At 34.4% G+C, this 25337-nt stretch overlaps 1 protein-coding gene across 11 annotated transcripts in view; it reads left to right on the top strand.

The window, feature by feature from the left end:
- The window catches only part of LOC114326616 (hemicentin-2-like), a 1177760-nt gene that overhangs the window by 1044161 nt on the left and 108262 nt on the right, over positions 1–25337 (top strand). For all 11 annotated transcript variants that reach the window (XM_050647788.1, XM_050647791.1, XM_050647781.1 and 8 more), the window contains one exon: positions 19482–19683. In XM_050647788.1, coding sequence (XP_050503745.1) covers positions 19482–19683 — 202 coding nt within the window. The remainder of the gene's footprint in view (positions 1–19481; positions 19684–25337) is intronic.

Here is a 25337-nt window from a genome sequence, read left to right as displayed (position 1 = left end):
GTTATGTTCTTACGAAATAAAAAATAATATGCTTAATATATTCATCTGTACTTACCTACCACTAGGAAAAATTTGTACATATAAGGGTGTCGTGAATCTGTAAGGAGTACATTAGTGCGTCGCTGAGTAAAAAAGGTTGAGAACCGCTGGTCTAGAGTACGCTTATGTATTCAACAAAACACGTTCTTAGATCGTTTGTGAAAAGACCGCGCTAGTTATGCTAAATCCGTTATGCTTTTTCTCATGAGCATCTTTCAGTACGTCACAGTTTTTCGATTTCATTCTAACGCAATAAATTGTATGTGACAGAAAAAAAACGCACGTGGGTGATTACATTTCTTCGGTGACATTTATAACATTTATTATAGTTGTCAATAGATGGCTCTATAATCGAAAAAATAATTATTTACAAATTATATAATATATCTACGAATACAATCTGTACAATTTATAAGACTATACAAATCAAATCAAATACCATTTTATAAATGCAATAAACACAATTGATTTGATTTTATGCCAAATTGCAAATAAAATGTGACAACTGTCAGATTTAACTAGAATGTCATGTCTCTAAAATGTATATTATCACGGACTTATCTATTATTTGTGACGCACTGAAAAATGCTCATGAAAAGAAGCATATTTGGTTCTCTGTGTGTTGAACGGAGGATAACTAATCATCGGAATAGGTGCGCTAAACGTCTTCCGAAGCCCGTTGGTTCGGTGAGTTGAGCGAAATCGACAAATCCCTATCCTACCAATGACTATGTGTGCTGAACGTAGTTATCATTATCACACCGTCTGACACATTGAGTCGGATATCTTCTTCCTTAGACATTTATTTCGCGTTGAGAAATTAATGCGACTCCTAATTAGATCCCTCGGTTGTCGGTTTATTGTATTCATATATTGAATATCGTTACACTAACATTCTGAAGCTTACGAAAGCCCTAGATGTAGAACATAATTATATTGAAATAAGGATGTTAATAAGTCATTGACGATCTGTTGCATGTTTAGATCAAAATATATATGTCTTAACAAAAACGAATTTTGTCTACGACTATAATTTATTATCCGAGGTTATCAAAAAATATATTTATAAAAATATTTCAACACAACACAACGCTAAAGCCACTAACAAAGTAGAAAGTAATTAAATAATTATGGGAGGAGTGTTTCTATTCCCCGGTCTGCCATTTGGTGAGTGAAATCATTCATCCAATAAATGCTTAATGAGGGGCGGTAGCTTTTGACACGCGATATAATGTTGTTTGTATTATAGTGTCTTTAAAACTGAATAATATAGTAGTACAACGCGGCCTCTATTTGTTTTAATTGTTTATATAACACAACAAAATTAGTAGCTTTTAAATATCCATACACTATGACTTTTGACGGTGGGCCAAAGTAAAACGGGATCTAAGTACCTATAATTATATTGTTGTGGCATTTTTTAACTATATATTTAATAGAAATAAACCATAATTTTTATTGGTATTACATTATATTTGATACCTCAATTTCCACTTCAGATATCGTTCTCATTCGTTTTCTTGTCGACCATCATGGTAATTATTATCGTCTCTGCAAAAGCGAGGAAAAGCTGCATATATGTAGTGTTGAACCAGGTTCTGAGGTTCTATAACCGGGATATTCTTTTTCTTTCTGGACCTCGCTTTCCAAATATTTTTCCTTGCAGGATGGCTTGCAGTAGGGGGCATATCTGGATTTATTTCGCATAATGTGTCTGAATAGTCTAAGAGCTAGTGAACCCTCCGACTAACGGTCGTCCCGTAAGGCTAGAAATTTTTCTAGTGATAATTCATAGCATACCAAGGCTAAAAACCATGACCTGGCAGGCATCAGCGGTGCACGTGTATCTACCAGGTGAATCGAAAAGTGCAAATTTAGGGGGTAAAATAAACTTTCTCCTGTAAGGTTTAAATTTAGGTATGTGTTTGAGTAAGTCATTTAGAAGAAATGTTTACAATGACATGCGATTCTGAAGAGCATAAAACCTTGCCAGGCGAGGGGAAAGATTAGGGGTTTTTCCTAAAATTATTCTTTTTGCATCGAACAATTTTTTTTTAGTTTTTTTGAATCATTCCAAACAGAAAAGGTCTTTAGTGATTTTTCTCTAGTTAATAGGTTAATAGTTTTTGTTATATAAGCGATTGAAAATTTTGAAAATTGCGAAATCGGCAATTTTTAACCCTAAATCGGACATTTATCTAAAAATTTGAATGTTGCCAAGGTACGTAGATATTCTTTAAACATTGATTAATGAAATCCCGAACAGTTTTTTGCAATAAAATATCGAAAACTCCTTTGTTTTTTTAATTACTAATCAAGCGGGCGCGACACTGTAGTATAAGTAAGGACGTTTGAGTTTGCATAAATTCATTATCTCGAAAATAAGCAAATTTCAAGAGAAATCCTCAGACAGGTCGATTTTTATTTTTGAATTAGGACTTTTTGGCATATATATAATACTAGTGACGTCATCCATCTGGGCGTGATGACGTAATCGATGATTTTTTTAAATAAGAGTAGGGGTTGTGTGATAGCTCATTTGAAAGGTTATTTAATTCTCTATTCAGTAATATAGACATTAACATAATTATTTATACAGGGTGTACAAAAAAAATGTTTCTTCTATTTGTCAAGTTTAATCAAAGTTAATTTAATAAAAAAAAGTTTTTTGTACACCCTGTATAAATAGAGAATTAAATATCCTTTCAAATGAGCTATCACACAACCCCTACTCTCATTTAAAAAATCATAGATTAGGTCATCACGCTCAGATGGATGACGTCACTAATATTATATATATGCCAAAAAGTCCTAATTTAAAAAGAAAAATCGACCTGTCTGAGGATTTCTCTGATTAGCAATTAAAAAACAAAGGCGTTTCCGATATTGTATTGCAAAAAACTCTTTGGGATTTCATCAACCAATGTTTCAAGAATATCTACCTACCTTTGCAACTTTGAAATTTTTAGATAAATTTCCGATTTAGGGTTAAAAATGGCCGATTTCGCAATTTTCAAAATTTTCAATCGCTTATATAACAAAAACTATTACCTTAAGAGAAAAATGACTAAGAACCTTTTCTGTTTGGAATGATTCAAAAAACCTAAAAAAAATTTGTTCGATGCAAAAAGAATAATTTTAGGAAAAACCCCTAATCTTTCCCCTCGCCTGGCAAGGTCTTATTCACTTCAGAATCGCCTGTCATTGTACACATTTCTTTTAAATGACTTACTCAAACACATACTTAAATTTAAACCTTACAGGAGAAAGTTTATTTTATCCCCTAAATTTGCACTTTTCGATTCACTTGGTAGATACACGTGCACCGCTGATGCCTGCCAGGTCATGGTTTTTAGCCTTGGTATGCTATGAATTATCACTAGAAAAATTTCTAGCCTTACAGGACGACCGTTAGTCGGAGGGTTCACTAGCTCTTAGACTAGAAGTATTGTAACTTTGCTATGAAAAAAGATACGGATGAATGCTTGTACTACGGACATTCGGATACTGTGACATATACTATGTTGGAGTGCAACAGATGAACAGTAGAAAGGACAAAAATAGAAACAGAGACAGGTGTGAACTATGTAACAGTGACAGAAATGATTGATGATTGACAGAATGATTGAAAATAAAGTAGATTGAAATAAATAAGAGGAAGAAAAATAGCTGGACCAGGATGGAAATATTTTGTAAGTTCAAGGTAAGGACTTCTTCTTCTTCTTTAGCCCATTTCTATCCAACTTTGGACATAGGCCTTCCCCAAATCTTTCCATTTCCGTCTGTCCTTGGCTGCGCTTTTCCAGTTAGTTCCTGCAGCTTTAACAATATCGTCCTTCTATCGCATTTGAGGTCTTCCTCTTCTTCCTGTCCACGGTCTCCAGTTTTGTATTTCATCATTCCATCTTTTATCTTCCTGTCTCGCATTGTGGCCCGCAAATCTCCATTTTAACCCTGTCATATGCTCAGTTACATTTTCAACGAAAACTTTTCGTTTATAAATTCGCAAAGTCGCCACCCCTGTAATACCTAGAACAGATTTACCGATGGACTCTTATGTAGTTTTGTCTTCTGAATTCAAATCTGAAAACGGCATTTCGATATCTCTAATCATCTTCGAGATAACCGACCTCGAAGTCTAAAATGTGACGTCACAATCCTTTTATTTTCTTCCGACACACTAAACGTCATCTGAAATCGTTGCTATTAGTAAGTAAGCTAGTTTTAATCTGAATTTGTTAAGCAAAGCATAGGATATTTGGTATTTACATTTAGGTTTGACACGTCGTGAATGTCAAACTAAATTTTAAATTAGCTATTAATAAAATATAAATGACATTTTATAGTGAATTAAATTATTATATAAAATAAATAAGAGGGTTACAAATACAATTTGAGTATATTTTGAAAGCAATAATGTATTAGAGATAGTGCAAACACTCCTGACCATGGAGCTGCGCGAAGGCGGAGTCAAAATGTCAAAATTCACGGAAAGACAGAAGGGTTCTATTGTAGATACAGTGCGTTTCGCATGGAAGTGGGGACTAAACCAAATTTCGTCTACTGCTCTGTGGTCAGGAGTGTTTGCACTATCTCTAACAACAAAGGTTTGTACGAGTATACGGCCTCCCCTTTAATGATAAATAGACTGTTCCGTTTTTAGGCGAGCGGTAGCAACTCCTAAAATTACGTTATACCGACCACGAAAATCAACTTTAAGATGAATGACCAATTTTGGTGATTCTTTATATTTTCGATACCGCTGAATCTGAATATGAAGTTTATTTTTATCTAGACTTGGTGGTACATGTTAAAAAATAAAATTTTATGCAAAAATGCGAAAAATCAATTTTAATGATTTTTCGAATTAACCTCACTGTATCGTTGGTCGCTGTAAATATTTCTTTTTGAAAATTTTACTGTGTCATCTTTGAAGTATTTAAATAACAATGTGCTTTATTCAAACTGTAAACAAATTAAAAGAGGAGTTGTTAATTTTTAAACATTTTGTCGTCAGATTTCGTTAGTTTCATGTTTACTTAAAAAAGTTGAGTGACAAACTTTTTAGTTTATAATTTTCACCAACACAGGAATAAAATATAATTCATGAAGTATTTTGGAAAATTTCAAATCAAAGTGGCACTCTTAAAATAACGCTTATTTCTCAAGATACTAACCTAAGGTGTTGATGGTGCTGAAAACGAAAATAAGGTTTATTTGAAATCATCATTTTCATTTATAACTCTTGCATTTTTAATTTGACGAAGAAAAGTTATTCTTCATAAAAAGCTCTTCATAGTCTAAGATTTAAGATGCAACCATCACATATAAAATTTTATTAATTTTATACGAGGTATATAAAAAATATGAATTTTGAGTAAAGCATCTTTATAGTTCACAACATTTAAATTAGAATGATATAATTTTTAATTCTAAACAACTTTTCGTAATAGTAATTTTCCATATTATGAATTTAAATACGTAAATAAACGAAGTTTTCGTTATGATAATGCTCGCATTTTCAGCTTGTTTACTTTTATTTTCTCTCTTATCCATTTGTTTAATTTTCTGTCTTATAATTTTATTCCCAACATGGATCTTTCCATTTTTCTCTGAGTTATTTCTATTTTGTTTATGTTGGCCTTTGTTAATGTCTATGTTTCTGAGCCATTCGTCAGAACAGCAAGGATGCACTTGTCAAATACACGGCTTTTTAGGTACTGTTGTATCTTGGTGCTTTTTAGTATCCATCTTAACTTTCCAAACGCTATCCACGGCAATCTGATTCTTCTATATACTTCAATTGTTTGGTTCTCTTTATTAGCTTTGATTATTTGACCCAGGTAGGTATATATATTCGTCAACAACCTTAATATTGACATTATTTATATTTTTTCTGTCATTTGTATTTGTCATGATTTTTGTTTTATTCATGTTCATTTTTAATCCTATTTTCTCTGATGCGTGTGCTAGTTGAATCAGCATTGTGGCTAGTTCTTCTTGGTTGGTTGTAATAAGGACAACATCATCGCAATATCTGAGATGATTGAGTTTCTTTCTGTTTATGTTGATATCCATGTCTTCCCATTCCAGTTCTTTAAAGACGTCTTCCAGAGCTAAGGTGAAGAGTTTTGGGGATAATACATCTCCTTGTCTTACACCTCTACGTATAGGGACTACATTTTACTAATATGGGAACAACTAAGATACACTCTGCGAGTCAGAGTGTGGGGAAGGAGAAAATGCCTGGCTGGGAGTGATGCCATTCTACCTGGAGGGGGATTCCTCGAAACGAAACCCCAATTTTTGGAAGCAAAGAAAACGGCAACAGGGAAAAGGACAGGAAGCCTTCGTACTGAAAGCCTGAGGAAAAATGAAGGTAATTCTTCGGAAGTGATGCTCGGCCTTACAGCGGCCATCACTCTTTCAGAGCGCTAAATGACAGAGGATGCTAAATGACAAAGTCTGGTGTAGCAGGTAGCCGTTCGGCGTAGCCTCGGTGAAGAGAGGGCTTTTTAAAGTGCCCCTTAAAGAATCCTGCACTAAGGTCATTCAGGACTCGTCTTAGATGAGATATCTTTTTGATTTTCAGACCTTCCCTCTTTAAAGATGTCTAAAAGTCTTACTCTGTGCATTCTATATTGGGCATGAAGTTATCCAGATTTAGCCATACGGCTCACACTCCCTCTAAGGGGAAAATTGACTCATCCCAGATACCTACGGTATCAAAAGGATTAAGCTCTGGTGGGACTCTTTCCGTGTTATCGAGCCCTAGGTGACTCGGTATGCAGGTGTGTCTACCAAAAATTTTCGTACACATCTGGCCGTTGCGTGTAGTACAGCTTTCTGCATGGTCTTGCAAAGATGTTCATCTAGACCCAGCCTTTTTATGCTTTCGAGGAGGGTCTTCGGAATGACTCCAGTAGTAGACATGATAATCGGTATCGTCTGGGTACATTGCCTTCGTATTTGAATTTCCAGATCTCTGTTGGTACTTGGCGATCTTTTCAGTAAATTTACTACGTAGATTATTGTTGTTAGGTATCGCCACATCAATTAGTGTTGTTTGTCTGGTTAATTTATTAACTAGTACGAGATCTGGTCTATTATGTGCCACTGTTTGGTCTGTGAGCACAGTTCGGTCCTAGTATACCTTGTAGTTTCCATCCTCAAGCATACTCTCAGGGACGTATTGATAATATGGGAGATGGTCCGTTTGGAGAAGTCCCAGCATGATAGCTATCTCCTGATGAAGGATTTTTCCCACTGCGTCATGTCGTTCCTTGTATGCAAATGCCTGGCAGCCCCCTGTAATATGTTGGATGGTTTCTGGGGCTTGACATCCATATCGGCATCTGTCGTTTTGAACCTGAGGGTTTTTGACGATATATTTCAGGTAATTTCTGGTTGGTATAACCTGATCCTGAATGGCCAGTAATGAACCCTCCGTTTCAGGGAACATCTTTCCCGATGTCAACCAATAGTTCGACGCTGTATTGTCGACATAGTCCTGGCCGACCTCATTGGGATGTTGCCCGTGCAGAGATTTACCCATCCAGGTGCGCATTTTTTCGTCTTTAGTGAGGTGGTTTATGTGCATTTCTGGTTCCCTCAGTTTGATCGTGTTGTGTCATCTACTGCGCAGATAGCGCGATGTAGAGTAGATGTCTCAGCTTGCATCTGAAAATAAGTTCTTAAATTAGCAATTTGTTTATCTAATTGCTCACCGATATCCATAAGTCCTCTTCCTCCTAGATATCGTGGTAATGTCGTTCTTTCTACTGCACTTTTAGGATGGTGTTTTTGTGCCTTTGTGAGGTGTGTTCTTACTTTTCGTTGAAGATTCTCTATGGCCGTTTTTGTCCACTTAACAATGCCAAACGAATAGCTAAGCGCGGAACATGCTTAAGTGTTTAGTGCCTTAAATAGTATGAAGTTTATTATTAACATTATTATTTTTGCTAGTCCTGCCAGCCTCTATTCAGTCCTGTATAAAGACGGGTGTTATCTGCTGTCATAAAAGCTATACTATTATGTATTTCCAAAACGGATATAGCAACAACAAACAATATTATATCCAAAAAACAATATTAAATGGAAACACATTTTACGGAACAACTTAAACCTGTTTCAAAAGTGCACAAACTGACTCTCGTGATCTAGTAACTAATGTATTCTACATTTTAGGGAAGTGCAACGTAATCTCGACGGACTAGAGCCGTCGGTCGTCTTCTTCTTCTTTCGAATATTAAATTGCATTTCGCTTCGGTTCATTTGCATTTCCACAGAAAAATATTATTTTCTAGCTCGGAGATTGCTTATTGAAACTGAAATTGAAAGATGCTCAGAATTTGTTTAGTGCGTTTCCTCGAGTTAAAGTTGCTTCGTCTTTTTAATTTCCGTTTATTAAAACTTAAATATTCCATTATGTTTAATAAAGTGGCAAAAAATTTAAGCACCAAATTGAATTTCAGTTCTATTAAATTTGTAAATGAGCAGTTTGCATTTTTTTATCTATGTAAAAATGTAAAAATTACATTTTTAAGATCATATTTTTGACATACACATACATACACGGTAATTGATTAGTAGGGTAAAGCTCAATAGCTCCGCTATAGTAATAGATAGCAATAAAAGTTAATAACAAAAATTTTAGCCACCTTTGAGCTTCACATTACAAAATTAGTTAGAATGTTACAGGGTGTTCGATAACACAGTGGCAGATCAAAGTTATGTTTTTTTAAATGGAACACCCTATATTTTATTTTATATTCGAAATCCTGTTAACTTCTCCATGACAAAAATATAAAGGTTTGTAATGTTATACAGGGTATTTACAAAGTTATAACCAATTTTGTATGAAAATCGTAACAAGTTCAACTCCCTGTATAAATAAAAATAAGCACAACAGCAATGGTTTATTAATGCCATATTTTTTTATTTATTGTGAAATTTTTAAAAAATTATTGATATTGCTAATTTTCTTTATATAAAATACAGGGTGAGTCAAAACGCAAGTACATTATTTTCTTAGTAATGTTAAATGGAACACACTGTATTTTATATCATTATTGAAAAGTATCATTAACGTTCTTTAATTTTTATATAACATTTCCTATGCCCAAATTTATTGGTTTTCGAGATATTTTCATTTTTCAGAGCAAATTATTTTAGATGTTTAAATTTACCTAAATTTTAAGTAAGCCATGACTGAATTGACAATTGAAGATTACCGATTATCAATCCGGTAATCAGTGTAACACTGTAGCAAAGAAAGAAATAAAAATAATGTATTAGTAATACATTTTACAAACAAAAACACAACCACTACATGCAACATTTTTGAAACATTTAAAAACTATCTTTTTATGTAAATGCAACAAATAAACAAAGAAAATTAGTATTAAATTTTACAAAAAAAACACACAAACCCAAAATACAATATTTTGTGAAGACAATTAAACAATACTTTTGTATGTAAATGTAACAATGTAACAAATAAAGAACGAAACATAATTTATCAGTAATACATTTTGCAAAAAAACATGTTTGAAAAAATTAGAAGCTACTTTTAATAAAATATTTTTAATATTTAATTACATAAGGTATTCAAAATTATCTCCTAACACATTTATGTACGCCTAAAAACGACCATTGAATCAGCTACTTACTCTACGGAGCATTTGTAAATTAACACATCGAAATACACTTTGTATTCTATTTTTCATCTCATCCCTTGTTGTTGAAGGTATTTTATAAACTTCATTATTAACGTAACCCCAAAAAAATCAGTCCAGTTTATTAAATTCTGATGATTTGGGTGGCCACGCTACTGGTCCATTAAAAAATGAAAATATCTTGAAAACTAATAAATTTAGACATAGGGGATGTTATCTACAAATTAAAGTACGGTAATGGTACTTTTCAATAGTGATATAAAGTACAGGGTGTTCCATTTAAAATTACTGAAAAAATAATGTACTTGCGTTTTGACTCACCCTGTATTTGATATAAAGAAAATTAGCAATATCGACCATTCTTGAAAATTTTGACAATTCGTTAAAAATCATGGCATTAATAAACCATTGTTGTTTTGCTTATTTTTATTTATACAGGGAGTTGAACTTGTTACGATTTTCATATAAAATTGGTTAAAACTTTGTAAATACCCTATATAACATAACAAACCTTTATATTTTTGTGATGGAGAAGTTAACAGGATTTCGAATTTAAAATAAAATATAGGGTGTTCCATTTAAAAAAAAAAAACATATGTTAGGTCTGCCACTGTGTTATCGAACACCCTGTAACATTCTAACTAGTTTTGTAATGTGAAGCTCAAAGGTGGCTAAAATTTTTGTTATTAACTTTTATTGCTATCTATTACTATAGCGGAGCTATTGAGCTTTACCCTACTAATCAAGCACCCTGTATATGTATGAAAAATTGGATTCGAAATTTTCAGTATTTATCGACCGTGCAAGTTTGTTGTATAATACTAGGGAATAGTGTTAAAATATCGGGAATGCGGTCTGCGGCTTGAATTTAAACTACATTTATTTCGGAAGTTCGATATTTCGTTGATTGTTTATTTTTTCAACTGTATCAGTAAATGTATGATGCTGGTCTTGTATGTCAAACGTATTACAAACGAAGCGACACTGATTTCGCTCCTTTGTGCTATACAATAATTTTTCTTTGTCTTACAGTGATTTTTGTGTTGCGTTATTCTTTGTTTTAACTATTGCGATGTTTGCCCTATATACTGTCCGTCACATTCGAGACCAGCTCAAGGAAGAAACAGGTAGTCTGGCCTACAGGCCTTCGAATAAATGAAGAGAAGACGAAATACATGCTTGCAACCAAAAATCCTAGACCAACAGTTAGGCAATTTTCAATATTTTCACAGAATTTTTTAGTTAGAGGAAATACAACGCTTCTATTCACCGCGTATAATGCCATATAAGCAAATAGTTATTTATGAAACAGTTCGTGAAGTATGCTTTTTGCGAACGCACGCGATTTTTAGAGCACGAGCGACAACGGAGCGAGTGCTATAAATCGCGTAAGTTTCATACAATATTTTATCTACGATAAACAAATAGAAAAAGCTGTAACCCTTCGTCACACGAATTCATGTCTATTCTACAATTTTTAGAACTTTGACATTTAAAAATTCTAACTACTTTCAAACCACAAAATTGTCAAAACTTTTGTTGTAATTCATTGCTCATATTGTCATCACCATGCCAACGCGAAAGTTAAGGATTGTCACCATGACAACTCGAAAGTTACAAACAGTGCGAAAAAGTAAATCCCATTTAAAATACATTGTTACTTCACGCACACTTTAAATCCTTCACGCACTGCTATCTATAATGACAGTTTTCACAAACTAAAAACTTACACATAATATGACATAGAGTAGATAAAATTGTTTGTTAAAAGAATAGTAACAAACGATACCAATATATGTACCTACAAACTGATGTAAGAATCTTGAAAATCAGAATACAAATAAAAAAGTTATAAATTGTCAAACGTAATCAAAAATATTTAAAAAACTTATACAGAAGTAAAAAATGAGTTTAATTTTAAATAGTTTTTTAATAAACTATTTTATACCAGAATACATGAATACGTGAAAAGAGACTTAAGGGCATTAAAACAAATGAACAGAACGAACTCCGAATATTCAACAAGAATACTTATTTCTGAAATCACACATGCGCTGAAAGAAATGAAATCAGGTAAAGCACCTGGCTTTGATGGTATCCATCCAGAGTTCTTGATACACAGTGGTGCATACACGAAACAGTGGCTTGCAATGTTCTTTAATGATATACTTCAGTCAGGTAACATTCCTTTCTCACTTAAGCGAACAAAGATAATTGCAATTCCGAAACCGGGCAAATCAAACGATAAGCCAGAAAACTACCGCCCCATAGCTCTACTCAGCATGGTATATAAACTATTAGAAAAGTTTCTCCTCAACAGAATTAGTCACAGGATACTAGAAAATGTCCCCATTGAACAAGCTGGCTTCCGCCCTCATCGAAGCTGTACGGACCAAGTGCTGTCATTAACAACTTTTATAGAAGCTAGTTTTCAAAAGAAACAAAAGACAGCAACAGTATTTATAGATCTAACAGCAGCATATGATACTATTTGGAGACAGGGATTAATATATAAACTGGCCCGCATTATCCCCTGCAGAAAGATAATTAACCTCATTGACAACATGCTGACCAACAGAGCCTTCCAGGTTATAATGGGAAAGGAGACGAGTAGACAGATGAAACTTAACAATGGTCTTCCACAGGGTTCTGTCCTTGCCCCTTTACTTTTCAGCCTCTATATTGCTGACATGCCTGAAACCGAATCTCGGAAGTTTGGATATGCTGACGACTGGACCCTTGCAACAAGCCACCAATCTTTGGAAACTACAGAAATCACTCTCACGAATGACTTATCCATCCTCAGCGAATACCTTAAGAAATGGAGACTACAGCCAAGTACTACAAAAACTGAAGTATCAGCTTTTCATCTAAACAACAAGTTGGCAAACAGAGAATTGCGAGTGTATTTTAATAACAAGCTGTTAAAACACAATAAATACCCGAAATACCTTGGGGTTACACAGTTCGAATTCATCAGTCTAATAGTGCGGACATAAATTCGTGTGCTGGTATTTTTACTTTTTGCTGAGATAAGTATATTACCTGCTAATTATATTTTAATTGAAATACCTAGTATTTCAACTATTGTTTCCTATTTATATTTAAGAGTTTGGTTTTGATTTTACGATTTATATATTTTATTTACAAATATTATTTAAAAACATTTCTAATATTTTATAAACCATGGGGGAAAATACGGGCGGGAAACCGCCCGATTTAAATTTAAATAATTGTCCGAACAATGCTGAAAAAGAAAATATTGATTCTAGTTATAATAATATTATTGATTTAGAAAATCGTTATAGACCAGGCGATAAAGGTCCTTATTTTGTTTTCGTGGAAAGTAAAGAAAAACATATTGGAAGGCTTTTCCCAATTAAAATTGGTCACTATATACTCCCGGAGGAGAAATTAAGTAAACAAGTGGAGGATATAAAATCGGTAGGAATAAACCGCGTAAAAGTCATATTTAAAACTATGGAATCCGCTAATTCGCTAGTAAATCATTATGTTATAAATCAAAATAACTTAGTAGCATATATCCCTAAATTTTACACCCATAAAAAAGGCATCGTCAGAATGGTTGATACGACTTTCTCCGAGGAGTATCTACTAAAAGCCATCATTTCCAATAAACAAATTGTAAGCGTTCAAAGAATGAAAAGAAAAATTATAGACTCAGACGGAAATTCCAGTTTAGTTAACAGACAAATGATTATAGTACAATTTCTGGGCAATGAAATCCCACAAAACATACAAATTAATCTTTGTAACTTTCAAGTAGAACCTTATGTACAACCGGTTGTCCAATGCTTTAAATGTTTGCGTTATGGACATTCGGCCAGACAGTGCAAATCTAAAGAAAGCAGATGCAAAAAATGCACAGGTTTGGATCATCTGGAAGATGAGTGTCAATCAGAAAATGTTTGTATTTACTGTAAAAACAATGAACACACTTCAATCTCCCGTAAATGCCCTATTTTCACAAAACAAAAACAAATTAAACATATTATGGCTCAGGAAAACATTTCCTTTAAAGAAGCTGAAAATATGTATGTAAATCCTTCCTATGCCAAAATTGTTACGAATAACAGGTTCTCGGTGTTAAATAATATTAACAACTTTCCACCATTGCCTGAAGTAAGGCAAACATCTTCTCAGAGTTCTTCAGCCGTATTAAGGAAACCCTTTATCAAAACAAATATTCCTACTTCCAAAAAACAAAAACCTTCCCCACTATCTCCCACTACAGAAATGTCACCAATAAAAAAAACCCCCCAATTAAAATCAAATGCTAATACTGTTCTTCCTAATCCTTATAGGGACGAATATATGAACTATAAAGAAAAGTCAGTACTTATACTATCTACATTCGTTAAACAACTTCAAAAAAGTTTTCCGTCTAGCCCAGTTTCTTTTGCAGAATCAGATATAAGAGAATTTGTTAATAATATGTTTGATACCGACAATCACACAGATGGAATGGACATTAATATTAGTGGATCTGAATCCGAATATTATTAACCTTCCCGATTCCTGACCATAATATTAAAAAAGACAAACTATATATTTTGCAGTGGAACTGCAGATCTTTAAAATCAAATAAAGCAAGTTTAATTAATTTTGTTAACAGTACAACTATTGACATCATTGTTATATCAGAACTATGGCTTAAGCCTGACGAAAACTTTTTTTTGAAAGGGTTCAATTTAGTTAAAAAATGTAGAGTTGATGGTTATGGTGGCGTTGGTATTTTTGTAGCGCAAGGGCTCGGTTTTAAAGAGGTTAATATCATCCAGCCGTTAAACATAGATTTAGAAGTGTGCGCAATTACTTTACCTTCTATAAACTTATCAATAGTGTCTATTTACCGACCACCTGACGTGATTGTCAATTTTACCGACTGGCTACAATTATTTCAGCAGTTCAAGTCCCATACTCTTTTTTGCGGAGACTTTAATGCGCACCATGATAGGTGGGGACCTATACCTGATGATCGACATGGTAAAATTTTAGTAGATGCAATAGATCATCTAGACTTTGTTGTATTAAACGATGGTACTCCCACTAGAATTAACTCTAGTGGAAATCATTCAGCTGTTGACATAACATTAACCTCTCATTTTTTAGTTGATAAATTAACTTGGACGGTTTTAGATGACACTATGGGATCGGACCACTACCCAATAGCTATCGACATCCAAATTAAGCCTTCAAATTTTTCAATAAACCCATCCACTAAGTGGAATGACACATGCGCAGACTGGGAATTATTCCAAACACTCTTGGAAAAAGATGTTACTCAGTTACTTACTGAAAATAACACAAGTAATGCATCAACATTTTTCGAAATGATTTCCAATGCAGCGACTCGGTCTATGCCTGTTAAAAAATCTTTTACTCCCATTTCCCCAAGACCAATTTGGTGGGATCAGGAATGTAGTAAGATGGTAGAAAAACGGAAAACGGCCTTAAAAAATTATAGAATTCTGTCCAATCATAATAATTATTTAGTTTATAAAAACGTAGCTGCCCAAGCTAAACGTTTATTTAAAAACAAACAACGTTGTAGCTGGATTAACTTCCTAAATAAACTTAATAAAAATACACCACTAACTGAAATTTGGAAGTTCGTTAAAGCTGTAAATAATAAAAATTTTCATTGTCCCAAAAAACCTCTTTCAAAAAAATTAATAGAGGAAATACTAAACAAAATAGGTCCTCCTTCTGCTTCTAATTTTGTGGTTAAATCAGTTAACAAATTCCCATTTAATCATGAAGATGAATTGTCTACTTCTTTCACAATGGACGAATTGGATTTAGCGATCAAAAATAGTCGGAACACAGCTCCCGGGTTAGATGGCTTTACTTATAAAATAATTTATAACTTACCATATTCTGCTAAAAATTTTCTTTTGCAATTATTTAATGACTGGTGGAGGAAACAAAAATATTATGACTGCTTTAAAAATATTATAATTTGTCTGTTACTTAAACCTTATAAAGATCCAGAAATTCCATCATCATACCGCCCAATCTCGTTAATATCATGCGTGACCAAAACATTCGAAAGATTAATTAAGTTTAGATTAGAACATTTTGTGGAATATAGATCCCTTTTACCAAGCATTCAATATGGTTTTCGCAGAGGACGGGGAACAATAGATGCGGTGAGTCACTTAGTTTCAGATATACAAATAAGTTTTTCCAGAAACCTATATACATTATGTTTATTCATAGATCTAACAGGGGCCTATGATGTAGTTGACCTAAATATTTTATCAAAAAAGATGGAAAAAATTGGAATTAATAAAACTGTATGTACCAATATCTTAAGTATCTTTCATAATAGAAAAATATTTTTACGTGATCATAATAACGTATTACATGGTCCACACACAGTATGTAACGGTTTACCTCAGGGGTCTGTATTGAGCCCTATTTTATTTAATATATACACTGCAGATCTGCATACGTTAGTAGGTGATAAATTTAACATGATACAATACGCGGATGATTTATGTTTTTACTTCAGCCATGGTTCATATGAGAAATGTTTAGATGACTTAAATGAATGTATGCATTTGATAACAGGTTGGTTTAATGACATGGGATTCAGTGTTTCTCAGGATAAGACTGCCTTGGTATGTTTTACTCGTCACCGAGTTAGAACTGCTAGAGCTGCTTGTCTAGACGAGTTCACGATTCCATTCGTCGACGAATATAAGTACCTAGGTATAGTACTAGATAAAAAACTGCTTTGGACTAACCACATAAAATATATTAAAAAAAGATCCGAACACGGCATAAATCTACTAAAAGTGGTTTCCAAAAAAAAATGGGGAGCAGATGTTACTGTATCGTATACATTCTACAAAGCATATATTCGTTCCATATTGGACTATGGTTGTACATTATACGGGGCGTCATCCAAAACGAATCTAATCACCATTGATCGTATACAATATAAGGCTTTAAAAATTTGTATGGGTCTAATGATGTCATCGCCTAACCAAGCAGTCCTTGCAGAAATACAAGAACCCCCATTAAATATACGTAGACAGTACTTAGCTGAAAAACAAATAATTAAATACAGAACATTTAATACGAGTATGATCCGAAAAATAGCTTTTATTAACACTTGTAATCTTACAACACCTTATTGGAGGATAAAAAATTCCCCTCCCTTGGCAGATGGCTTTGTTAATACCAACCATTATGAAATTTTTATATTAAATAGTCCCAAATATCCAATATTTCAATATAGTTATCAAAGTATCATATTTCGGCCAACAATTATATACCCTGAATATTCAGAAATCCCTAATTTAAATAACCTAATACTCACCACCACATTGAATGCTTTTGGAAAGGATGTAACTAAAATATTTACAGATGGGTCCAAAAGTGAGGTTGGAATAGGTGCAGCATTTTTTGTTTCACACATCAATCATGTCGAAAAATTTAAACTAGCGGATATATTTTCTATTTACAGCGCCGAGTCCTTGGCGATTAAAAAAAGCCTATTATGGTGCACGCTAAATCCAGTTCAAACTGTTTGTATTATGTCAGATTCTAAGTCCGTTTTGCAAGCTATTGAAGGACCTCCAATAAATATATATAATCAAGAATTAATTTGTGAAATAAAAAACTTATTGTACCAATTAAATCAGCAAAATAAAAAAATAATTCTCATATGGGTAAAAGGTCACAGCGGTATTATCGGTAACGAAAGGGTTGATTATGAAGCGAAAGAAGCTTGTAAATCAGATAAATTCGTAAAAATATTTTCACATACCGACTTAAGTACTAAATTAAAAAAATCTATTAAAGACAGATGGACAGAATCTTACAATAATTTTAGCAAGACATCGAAAAATCTTTATTTTCAGCTTTATCCACAACTTCCAAATAAAATACCGCATACGACTTTTGATTATATCAAAAGACATACTTCAGTTATAACTCGCTTAAAATTGAATCACGGCCGTTTTCCGGCGCACCTTCATAAATTAGGGATACTTAACTCCCCGTTATGTGACTGTGACAACATGTCCATAGGTGACATTAACCACATGTTCCTGGAGTGTCAAAAGAATAGCACAGCTATTTTTAAACTATATAATTCCTTAATAGAACACAACACACCTCTCCCTCTCAACATCGGTTCCCTGTTATCTAGTAATAATAAACTCGTCTTCGATGCTATAATAAATTTCGTTAAAGAAGCTAATATCGATATTTAATCTTATATACATCTAATATAAATATGCGTATGAATAAAAATAAATTCTGTGGCTAATAGACTGCGTCTAAGGCCATCCCTTTCCTCTACACACACACACCTTGGGGTTACTCTAGACAGAACGCTCACATTCAGAGAACACCTGACGAAAACAGCAGCAAAATTGAAAACACGCAACAATATAATACAGAAACTCTGCGGCACTACATGGGGGTCCACAGCATCAACATTAAGATCCTCTGCTCTTGGCCTGATATATCCGGTGGCAGAATACTGTGCTCCAGTGTGGCTAAATAGCAGGCATACCCACCTGGTCGACACCCAACTAAACCGTACTATGCGTATGATAACAGGCACAATTAAGCCCACCCCTACAATGTGGCTACCTACCCTTAGTAATATAGCACCACCCAACCTACGCCGCGAACATGCATTGGTTAAAGAATATAACAAAATAATGGACAGTCGCCAGCTTCTAGTCCACAAAGACATCCCCGATATTCTTGGAAACCGTCTCCGATCCAGGTTACCCCCTCTACAATCTGCTCAAGCGCTGCAGCAATCCAACTTTGACTTAAATACCCGATGGAGAGAAGATTGGGAAAGTAGGACAGATCCGCATTACCATAGTCTACCGGACATCATAGGGAAACCTGGCGAATTTGAACGTCCCCGTAAGATTTGGGCAGCCCTTAATCGAATTCGAACAAACTGTGGAAGATGCGCCGACTCCCTCCACAGATGGGGTAAACTCCCCTCGCCTTCTTGTGACTGCGGCGCTGCAAGACAGACGATCAGTCACATTGTTCAGGACTGCCCACGCAGAGCATACACAGGCGACCCTATAGACTTTGTAATGGCAACCGAAGGGTCAATCGAATATATAAAAAAATTGGACATCTGTTTGTGATGCATTGTATAATGCATAAATCTAAATATATTCTGTGATATACTTAAGCCATACGCTAAATAAAATAAAACCAGAATACAATTTGAAGTTTTTACTTCTGTATGAGTTTTTTAAACTATGGTATACAGCCAACTATTGGGATTTTCCCATTGATTTTACAAAAATATTTAGTGGCGGAATTTTGTGCCGGGGAGTGTACATAACCTATATTTTATAATAAACTATTTTTAATGGAAAATAAGCCACAATTTTACCAAAAAAATGATTTTATTAACGTTTCGAAGCCCAAATCGGGTTTCGTTGTCAAAATACAAAATACTACTAAAATAAACAAAAATGTTGTTGCTAAATAAAAAAATTCTTCTAATAATTTATTTAATCTGATTCATTTATATTGAAATAGCTTCAGAAATATATTTTATACTATATCATACGGGGTGTCACAGATGGTTTTGTTTCCATACTTTATTGTATAAAACCGTACTGTATAAAATACGCCACACGCCCACACACAAATAAATGTATAATATTCAACTTCTATACCTTTTTGGCATCTTAAACATTTCTATCAACTACATTCTTATCTAATACATTGTTTCTCTTCCAGTCTTCCACGAAGGAGAGGCAGCTTATGCAGTAAAACGTTTCACAGGGTTATATACGGGTCCATACTTCGATCCCACCACAACTACGAATATCACAACCCAACTAGGAACACACGCTTACATCCCCTGCAAAATCAAGCAGTTAGGAAACAAATCGGTGTCCTGGATAAGGAGGCGAGACGCCCACATTCTCACTGTAGATAGGTAAGTCGAAGATAGCGTTGTTTATGTATCCTTGTGTTTCCTCCTTGGCTTTGTTGTGGGGAATACTTTGTTTATGACGGTTACTTAGGTCGAGATAAGTTATTGTTATGCCTCGAGGAAATGTAGACGACGTCCGAAAAGTCTTAAACTTTATTTGATATTGAGAGGGAGTAGTAAATCATTGTCAAGTGTATAATGAAATAGGGGTTGATTTAGGAGGGGGTTAGTTAAAACTGGATACACTATACTTACTCATCATTATTTTATTATTTGTCAATTACAGTTGCTAATATTGATGGTACTCAGTTGATAACGGTAACTATTGTATTCTACCCAAGTTGTCACTCTCAGACAATCCCCAAATCTAACTAACTTCTCGCCAATCTATTCGCGTCCTCTTATTTATCAACACCAAATTATTATGACACACATACACACTCCTCTGAGTATGTAAAGTTTAATTAATTATATAAAATATGTTATTGCTTACATGCAGAAAACCACTAGGTCATCAAATGCACACCGTTGTGTGCTCTACTTTCTCGAGTAAACAAGTGATTATATGTTTTATTATTTACCAATCTATAAATAAATATCGTAGTTGGTTATTTCGTATTTTAAAGGATTTGTAAAATTAAGATTCTGTAAAAACCATTCATAAGATATTTACTTCTCTACAAGTCGCCATATCTTTGCTGGTTTGGGACCACCAATAATTCTGCTCATTTTTCAATTCCGCCGATTTATCTAGGATTGGGGTACAACAGATCAGCCCCTACCCAAAATCACAAACCAGGGATCAGAATTAATGCCAGAAGTAACACCATACGAAGTTAAAAAGACACTTTCAGAAATGAAAAATAATAAATCCCCTGGCGATAACGGAGTAGTGATCGATGCAATCAAACAAGGTGGAAATAAAATTATCCAGGTTTTGGCCAAACTTTTCATCGAATGGAACAATGCAGTCATTGTTTTATTGCACAAGAAAGGTGACATAACAGATCTAAAAAACTACCGTTCTATCAGTCTGCTATCACACATATATAAACTTTTCACAAAAATTATCAAAGAAAGACTGGAGGCTAAGTTAGACTTCTATCAGCCTAGAGAATAAGCTGGGTTTAGATCCGGATATAGCACTAACGACCACTCACTGGTAATAAAAAACTTGATAGAGAAGTTGGCGGAATACAACAAACCATTGGCACTGATATTCGTGGACTACGAGAAAGCGTCTTCTTCTTCTTGTGCCACTCCTATCGGAGATTGGAAATCATCAAGGCTACCCTGACTTTGTTTACAGCTGATCTAAAAAGTTCATTAGTGGTGCAGCCAAACCACTCTCTCAAATTCCGCATCCACGACATTCTTCTACGGCCTGGATTCCGTTTTCCTTCTATTTTTCCTTGCATTATATTTTGAAGTAATGCGTATTTATGACCTCTCATCAGGTGACCCAAATACTCGAGTTTTCTTCGTTTTATCGTTAATAAAATTTCAGGGTCTCTTCCTATCATTCGTATTACTTCAAGATTTGTGGTTCTATTAACCCAACTTATCTTCAGCATTCGACGGTAGCACCACATCTCGAAACTTTCAATATTTTTTATGTTGTCCTGTTTGCGAGTCCAGGCCTCTACACCGTATAATAGCGTGTTAAATACGTAGCCACTTAGCATTCTTAATCGTAGAGGGATGCTTATATCTCTGTTGCAGAATAATTTTCTCATCTTTATGAAGGTGGCCCTGGCAATTTCGATACGTCTTTTTATTTCATTGTTTTGGTCTCCAGTTTCGTTTATTAAAGTTCCCAAGTATTTATAACTTGATACTTTTTCAATTTGAATGCCGTTTATACTAATATGTGCTGGTTGTGTCATGATTTTACTGAAGACAATATACTTGGTTTTTTTTATATTAATGTTTATGCCATAATTGTTGCAAGCAATATTTATGTTTGTAAGTAATCGTTGTAATTCTTCTACTGTTCTTGCAACTAGTACAGTGTCGTCTGCGTATCGAATATTATTTACAACCTCTCCATTGATTACGATTCCTTCATTTGCTTGCAAAAGGGCTTCCTGACAGATGCTTTCACTATATACATTAAATAGCAGTGGTGACAAAATGCATCCCTGTCTTACTCCTCTACGTATTTCTATTGCTTTTGATATCTCGTTTTCTATTTTGATGTTAGCTTTCTGATTCCAATATAAGTTGAGAATTATTCGCAGATCTTTATTATCTATGTCTTTTCGTACTCTGTCAAACGCTTTTTCAAAATCGATAAAACATGCATGTACTTCTTGATTAACGTCTAGGCATCTTTGTGTAAGAACATTCAAACCGAAGAGAGCTTCTCGAGTACCTAGTCCTTCTCTGAACCCCATCTGTGTATTACTAATATCTGACTCCAACTTTTGATAAACTCGGTTGTGGATGATTTTTAGAAATATCTTTAGTAGATGGCTCATTAAAGATATTGTTCGATGTTCTGAACATTCTTTTGCATTGGATTTCTTTGGCAGTGTAACGAATGTAGACAGCAGCCACTCTTGAGGTATAATACCAGTATTGTATACTGTGTTAAATAAGTGCAATATTATACCTATTGATTCATCATTCAAGAGCTTTAGTAATTCAGTAGGAACCTCATCGGGTCCATTTGCCTTTCCAGAAAGCGTTCGATACCATAAACCAGCAGAAAATGTTAAAAGCATTGACAGAATGCCGAATAGACCATCGCTACACTAACATGATAAAATATATCTACCACAATGCAACGGGTAGCGTAAGACTCTCTGATCAACGAACTAATAAATTCTGTGTGCAGCGAGGAGTACGGCAAGGAGACACCATCTCACCAAAGCTGTTCGCAACCCTTTTAGAACACACTTTTAAGAAGGCAGATCTGAACGAATATGGTATCAATATAAATGGAGAGAAGCTCAGTCATTTGAGATTCGCAGATGACATCGCCCTTATAGCCGATCGTATGGATGATGCAATAATAATGTTGAACAAGTTATATCACGCTTCCTTAGAGGTCGGACTAAAGATTAATAGGTATCAACAAGACGCAAATAATGACTAATCTGGTGCTAAATCGTAATATTGTTGTTGATGGAATGGATATTGAGCAGACTGCATCTTATAAGTACTTGGGACATGAAATTCGGTTGGGAAGAGATAACCAGACGTGCGAGCTCCCACGTCGCATAGGATTAGCCTGGACAGCGTTTTTTAAACTGAGCTACGTATTTAAATCGGACTTACCCATATGCCTGAAAAGGAAAATCTTTGACCAGTGTGTATTGCCTGTACTCACTTATGGAGCGGAAACATTGAGACTCACAAAAAAGGTAGTGAACAAGATTCGCATAACTCAGAGGGCTATGGAGCATCAGATGTTGGGTGTCTCCCTGAGGGACCGAATCCCAAACGAAGAAATACGTCGTAGAACAAAAACAACGGACGCCAGATTGTCAGACAACCGATGGACAAAACGTATTGTCGAGTGGACACCACGAGAAGAAGCACTACGGAGCAGAGGACGACCACCAACCAGATGGGCTGACGATCTGAAGCGTATTGTCGGCAACTGGATGCAAGCCGCACAAAACAGAGAAAGATGGAAAGAGCTGAGGGAGACCTATGTCCAGCAGTGGACGAGTACGGGTTGATGATGATGATGATGGGGTACAAAAATGGGAAATGGAAGAGCAATATCGTGGAAGGTAGAGGGCTATATAAGACTAATCCTGAGTTGTACCTAAAGCCAGTCAAGAAGAAGAAGAAGAAATATTGTATTTTTTTCACAAATCAAGATGATAAAAATATACCCCAATAACATCTTTTTTGTCGATATTTATTTTTTACAGTCTTTAATGAATCGGTGTTTAAAGGGATAAATTGAAATTTTAACAGATTCCCCTAACTCTTGTGGCATTTAGCAACCCGTCTGTTTATTGAAAGATACTGTTCCACGTATCAAACGTTTTCATTATACCACTATACACCCTCATGTTATACACAATATCAAACGCAATTGTTTCAGTTAAACATTTCCACCGTAGACATTTGGCAGATGCAAGACGAGGGTTGCAGTTGGCAGGTCTTGAATTTAAACGCTGCTGTTGAGAACTACAGAGAACCAGACAATCAAACCGCCATCACGTGTTGTCAAATTGCGGGCTTGGGGATTCTAGTTGCACCGCGATTTTAGTTGAGGAAATGATGGTTTTAGATCGGGAAGATTAGAAACTATCAATTTTTAATACATAAATTCGATTCCTTTACTGTTTTCAAAAGAAATACCCTTTACATTTATGGACACATACTTTAAATTGCCTTTTAAGCTTATCTAAGTGGGAATCTACCACTAATAGTATTGAAAATATTGTAAGGAACAAAACTGGATTTGAAACAATGAATAATATATTCAATAAAATATGTGAAGACTTATCAGAGTGGAGATGTTCACTCGAAAACTTATGTATAATTACAAATAAATATGCGAAATTATTAAATTAATTTCAAATATTGTGGAATGTATTATAGGTGTGGTTCAAAGGAATTCATATTCAATAGCATAATGAAGTTCATATAAAAGCTTATCCATATCACTGTTATTATAGAGCATGTTATTATAGAGATCGGTAGAGCATTCGCCTAGAGATCGTCATCCTTTTTTTTTAATTTTTGGTATTCTTTTTGTTCTTTTTAAAATTAGTTTAATATTTAAATTCAATACAAAAAAACTGTTTAAAGTAGATAGGTATATTGATTTCGTTAAAATCATAATATGAAGTTAGATTATATTATAATAGAAGTATAACTTCTTACATGCGTACAAAGTACACACACATTCTTTTTTTTTTAGATTATAGCCAGATCTATCCATAATTCGAAAAAATGTCTCGAATAAAAGTTACTTATTTTTACGTAAGGAATCCAAATCTGCATTAAAAAATGGGGGCTCCCATTTAAGATTTTAAAGTAACCCCCCACCCCACCTCCGTGGGGGATTGTGTTTAGTGCCATTCGATAGATTTTTCAAAAATACTGAATAAGCATATTTTTCAGTTTTTCGATCTGATGTTTATTTCGCGAAATATCGCGGGATTCGTATTTAAAATATTAAATATACCCTCCACCCCTATCCTTAAGAAGTCGTGTTTGGTAGCATTCGATAGATTTTTGAAAAATATTGAGCACGTATTTTTTAGTTTTTTGATCTGTCATTCATTTTGCGAAATATTCGCTTTTTTCTTTTGAAACTTTGGGACTCACCCATTTCCTTACGCCCCGCTCAAATCGTCTGATTTTTTAAATATACACTGTTTTGCATATACTTAACTTACCTTATCTTAATCTGACGATTTCGAGTTTTTCTAAGGATAGATTTTTTTTTCGGCCCCCCTTAACGAACTCCCCTGCATTAAGAGGCAATATATGGTAGAGGTACATTTTCAGGGTACAAGGTTTCTCCCCATGTGATAATCTGACGCGCTCGAGTAACTGCAAAAATCCCCGCTTGGGCTCCCCTACCATTTAGTCGGACAAAATAAATATGTTAATTATTGCAGGTTATGTTTTGCGATAACAGGGGGTGGGTTTTGTGTTTTATTGGCACTGGTTTTCACAACCAA

Source organism: Diabrotica virgifera, chromosome 3 (assembly GCF_917563875.1).
Source record: "Diabrotica virgifera virgifera chromosome 3, PGI_DIABVI_V3a".
Classification (NCBI taxonomy): Eukaryota; Metazoa; Arthropoda; class Insecta; order Coleoptera; family Chrysomelidae; genus Diabrotica; species Diabrotica virgifera.
The sequence above is the reverse complement of the archived record's forward strand: the minus strand, read 5'-3'. Positions and strand labels throughout refer to the sequence as shown.